Source organism: Alligator sinensis, unplaced genomic scaffold (assembly GCF_000455745.1).
Source record: "Alligator sinensis unplaced genomic scaffold, ASM45574v1 scaffold1346_1, whole genome shotgun sequence".
Lineage (NCBI taxonomy): Eukaryota > Metazoa > Chordata > Crocodylia > Alligatoridae > Alligator > Alligator sinensis.
Window position 1 is genome coordinate 280,617 of NW_005843106.1, and position 5,531 is coordinate 286,147.

The 5,531-nt window shown below is 41.0% G+C and overlaps 1 protein-coding gene across 1 annotated transcript in view; it reads left to right on the forward strand.

The window, feature by feature from the left end:
• Positions 1-1,258: 1,258 nt before the first annotated feature.
• The window catches only part of HHIPL1 (HHIP like 1), a 61,848-nt gene continuing 57,575 nt past the window's right edge, over positions 1,259-5,531 (forward strand). The window contains exon 1 of the mRNA XM_025193837.1: positions 1,259-1,336. Coding sequence (XP_025049622.1) covers positions 1,259-1,336 — 78 coding nt within the window. The remainder of the gene's footprint in view (positions 1,337-5,531) is intronic.

The window sequence follows — 5,531 nt, forward strand, 5'->3', positions numbered from 1 at the left end:
CCTGCAGGGCACGTGGGTACGTCGCAAAGGGTTCCGGCGACGGGAAGATGAAAAATACGAAGGTACGTCGCAAAGGGTTTCGGCGACGGGAAAATAAACCTGCGGGACTCGAACCCGGGTAGAAGAGCTCTGAGATCGGTCAAGGATTCACACGAAGTTTGCTAGGCTCCGTGGGTCCTTCTGCTCCACACGAAGTTTGCTAGGCTCCGTGGGTCCGGTTCTCTTGCACGCGGGAAGGGATACGTCTGAATTGCGCTCGGCGACGGGGAGAGGCTAGAGGTTGATCAGACCTCCGTTGCCTGCTTTAAATGCACTGGGTCCGTAAGGATCCGCAGCGCTTACAGATCTTCACACAGCGTGAAGTCTCCTCCTCCCTTGTTCATGGAGTCCTCCAACTTGGGCGGAAACCACTCAAGCCTTTTATACGGCTAGCAAGCCAATCACTAGCCGCCACGTGTGAATAATTTAGAACTGGCCAATAATGGGACTCAAATTAGCATACAAATGGCGGGAACTCTTTGCAACGAGCATTTCTATGCTGCAACAAAGAAATGCACCCTGCAAAGAAAGCTTCAAATTGGCGGGAAATTCTCCCTTGCACCGGGGTTCTCTTTTGCAGCAGAAAACTCCACCGTGCAAGGAAGCAATAATTTAGCGGGAACAATTTAGCAGTGCCGAAGCACACAAAAACAAAAATCACACCCTTTGGGTTGTGACAGTTCCAACCACGTCTACTGAGTGAGTAGAAGTGGGATGGTATCCCTATTGCTGGAAGAGACTATTACACTAATCTTTATATAAGTAAAATGATACAGGGGCTGGAGGTTAAGTCTAAGAAGCAATAGGTATATGCAGCTGCTGACTGGAAGTGACAGGTGATGGACACTTCTCAGAATCATATTTGAAGCTCTGGCAAATTTAATTGACAGGTAAGTGGAAGAAAAAAATCCCATTGCAGAGTATAATCAGAAAGCTGATTTTTGTGCATGTGATATTAAAGCCATCGTTCAGGTGTTAAGAAAATCTCCAGGCTGCTTTTATGACATTTTAATCAACAGTGTGTATATGAGCTAATGGCAGCATTATAGTGATTAGCTGAGTTACCCCATCTGCCAGGATCTTATAATTTAAAAATACTTGTGTCATAAAGAGCTTGAAAGTAAACTGTGAATGTTAAAAAACAAAACTTAAGACATTTTCTCCTCCTGCAGAATTGACACAAAATCAGGAAAAAGGTGGGACTAGGTATTGAAGCAGAATGGTGGTCCAGCTCCGGTCTCTGTATGTGGTCAGGACCAGATGCTTACAAGGTCCACAGAGGAAACCTGCACATAAGGTAAGTTCCTTTCCAAGCACCATCTGTTACCGTTTGGCTTATGCCCAGAAGCATAAAGGTTTACATCCCTTCTCACCCCTGTGAACCCCCTATGCATTGCCACTGAACTGGTTTTTGTACATCTTCTGACCCTAGCCCTAGTGTTTAGTGGCATAGGGGCTATTAGACACAAACAGTTCCAGTACTTTCCAGCAGAGCACAGTAGTGCACGCACATACAGTAACAATAATTTACATTACATTCTTTTTAACATTTTCACTTTTTATGTGGACCTCTAGGAACATGGACCTCTAAGTGACTGAAACGTTTTAAAACACATACGCAAGCTAAAGTGATGAAAGCTTCTTTGATACTACATTTAGGAGTATGATTTAGTTTCCGTATGCAAGACAGAATTTTTGCTGAGGAACTTAATAAGTCTTCTTTAATGTCCTATCTCCATCTCCTTGACAGTTCAAGGTGGAAAGGAAGAAGGATCATGCCCTGAAATGCCAGCATGACCTCTACATACCAGATGAGCTCCTGAATAGTTCATGCCATCGAAAGCAACTTTGTCACAGCAGACAGCTTATATATTTCACAAAGAAAAACACTCCATAAAATGTCCTTCTTACACTGAAAATCTAAGCAGCACTGTCAAATGAGAACTGCACCGGGATTTTTTTTTTTTCAGTCAAAGTTCATTGTGCGGTATCTCTGCTCTGTTTGTTGCTCTGAGTATTCATCCTTTCAATCTAGTATGTTGTTCCTAAGAGGGAAACACAGTTCCCCCACCCCATAGCCCTCATCAGAGCGAACCATCACTTAGGACCCCTGTTTAGTGTTACATTGGCCTTAGTATCCCTCTCACTTTTCATGCCCGATATTTATGAGTATTAAAACATTGTTGACTTTGGAAGCAGAGGTTATAGACAAAGTTAATTATAGGTAAAACATTGATCCAAACACACCTGAATCTTAAGGAAATACTGAATTGTGAACCACATCTTAATTTTGCAAATAGTCTCTATCTTTACAGAGACCTGAGCCAGGATTCTTTCTTCCCAACCCCTCTAGGGTATCATGGCTTAAACTTCCAATCCGATGTAACAGCTCCAGCTCATCTCTTCATGTTCATGCTAAAGACACTAATCCCATATAATTTATAGAATTTTGCACTGTTCTTTCTTTCTTGTCCCTTGTTTTGGATCTGTGACCCTCATTGTGTCTGACATTTGGGTCTCAGCAGACTTGAGAGGTATCGAGGGAATAGAAGCCTTGGAAATGTCAACATGTTGCCTGCTGTTCGTGAGTTAGAGTGACATGTATGTGCAAACCCAAACAGAGCTGGAATGTCAAATTCTAGGTCTTCTTAACCAGTGCTCTTCTCAGACAATGTCTTTAGGGACTTAATTCAGGAAATCTTCACCTGATGTGTGATCAGCAGTTGCAGTGAGCAGTTCTGGGTGGGCAGGTGACTGACATTTTTTTGTCATCTGTATGGGATTCAAACCCACAAAGGGACATGGATACAGTTACAAACTGTGATACCATCTGCATACAAATTGGAGAAAGAATTCAGCTCTCCCACCATTTGAGCCAAGGGAAGCCCCAGGTGGTGCTTGTGTAATAGGATTGTTATTGCAAGCTTCAGTGGGATAGCTGCGAGTTCAACTTCTGTTCCTTAGCCTGGCAGCACATATTACTAAATTTCCTGCAAACTTGTCATTTGCATGATTCAGTTTGGCATGGTCCCTCTCTCTCTCTGTGGTTTAGAGCCATGCCAATTTGGCTTGTGCTTTTTCCTTGAGCTATCAAGTTCCTTTGCGTTTCGCTGGCTTTTTTGCATTCTTTGTGCATGGTCTTTTGTGTAGTTTACTAAGAAGGGCTTGAATGTTCTGCTCTGAACAGTTCCCGTCTCTCATTCTTACATTGTTTTCTGTCACAAATCTGTTGTTGCCATGCAAGTAAAACTTTGAAAGAAAGGAATTAATTGCCTTAGGGCTATGATAACTTTAACGGCTAGGAGCTCATCTCTCAGGTTCATGAATTCTTCCGCAGAGCAGTCAAAGCAGTAGATTCCTACATTTATGATCTTATTATAAGTCTTTTCATTTGCAAAATAGACACATTTTGAATTTAAAAGACCTTACATTTTGGATAACATTTTAATTTCCTCAATAGATATTACTTTAAAGGATTCTGTGGGCTTGTATTTTGATGGTGTGTAGAATGTACCAGACTTAATCAGTCACCTGTGCTTGTGAATTTGAACTTGGTGTCATATTGAATGAAATAGTTTGAATGTTTGTAAAGGTTGCCCATTAGCCAGTTTCAGGAAGAAGATAGGATTTATCTCCTTATCTAGCTCATTGTTTTGAGGCTATGTGCAAAATGTCCTGACTTCACTTAAAGTCTTAATTTAAATTGTATCTTTAGAAGTTTTTTACAAAGAAAGCAAATATCCTAAATTCCGAGACATCAAAGCCTAAGGCCTTTTAACCAAATTGCTAAGAAAAGGGTATTTACAGTGATATGGAAGTCTCCCCAAGAATAATTTAAAAATGCTCAACAAAGGTAATTTCTGTTGAGTAAGATCCGAGCCCAAATTTGGGAGTTATGATAAATTGAGTAGGAGGAGCCCAATGACGGCAGCTCACTCAATAAAAACCTGTAACTTACTGTCCCAATTTGGAGGTGACTTCACTTGCAGAACAACGAAGGAAGAATCGAAAGTGTAAACTCGGATTAGATTGATCACCTAATCCAACCTCTCCGTGAACACGAATCTTTAAGTTCACGCTGAAGCCGCGGAGCGCCCGAAAGGGACTGAAGGAAGGGGACGTAGTCCTATCACTGGTGAGCCCAGCTCATTGAATCGTATTGCTGAGGCCAGCCTATTGAACCGTACTACTGAGGTCAACCCATTAAATCGTACTACTGAGGAATTAAACCATATTTTGGTATTTGGCTTCTCGGAATCCTAGGATTGTAAGTATATTATGAAAAATAATAGTATTGATTCAAATTTAACTTTTAGTTGTAATTGTAGTTGTTTTTGTAACACTAATTCTTATAGCATTGTTTGGGAAGGAAGTGCATTCGGAGCATTGTTTCTGATATATGTAATTATTGTGTTTTTAATGTTTGTGGTGTTTCTTAAAGCTAAGCAGTGTTATATACGTAGCAAAGAGTTTTAAAATAAAAGTGTGTTGTATAAATTAAGTGTGTAATCATTGTGAAATCGTGCAATCAGCTAACTACTCCCCCAGCCAGTGCGTCAAAACGAATCAGTAAATTGTGTGGGATTTTCTCTATTCCATAACCCACTAGAGACACTTGGTTAACCTGGTTGCTTACTGTCTCTCATTAAACATAAATTTAATACTCATAAATGTTACAGAATTGACAGCTCTGCAAACTGAATCCCCTTTGCATGAAACAAGTGTGATAAAGGCAGAAGCAGTATAAGCAGCCTACTACAGTATGACCCAGCTAAGATAGACAGACAGCATCTGGGACAATAAGCAAGTCATTTCCTTTGTTTAGGCAGTTCCACATTTGCTGGAAGCACCAGCAAGGATGCCAGATAGTACCAATGGTGCTTGTTGTGTTTTGTGTTCTGGATCCTTGTCCATTAACATGTGGATCTAAATAACGTGATATGCATTTTACTACTGTACTCTTGTGACCTATAGGTCATTATTGATTGACAGAACTGGACTGCTACTGAAATGAACAATTTTCAAACAAATGCCCTAGAGGTGAAAGACACTATGGGCCAAATCCTTAGCTAGTATAAATTGAGGAAGTGCCATTACTGGAGCTGTCAATTTTACATTAGCAAAAACTCTGGCTGATAGCCCATTGCAAGTTTCCTAGACTGAAAGCTTTCCTAACCCTTGATCAAGAACCTTGTTTTTTAATGTTTTACAATAGGAAAAGTTCTAAAATCTTAATTTTTGTGGGTTAAGAGAAACATTAGTTACTTCTACACTCAGTAATCTTCGTATTTTTATATTGTTCCACCAGCTTATAAAAAGCCATAGGCCATGTCTGCACTGCCACCCTACTGAGTCAAGGACTGGTCCCAGGTATGTGGGTGTATGATCACGACCCCTCTGGCCACCTAGGTTACTGAACTGCCAGGCCTGGGCTCAGAGAGCTGGAGTGAGTGGGCAGAGTTTGTTCCTCAGCAACAGAAATGAGCTCAGCA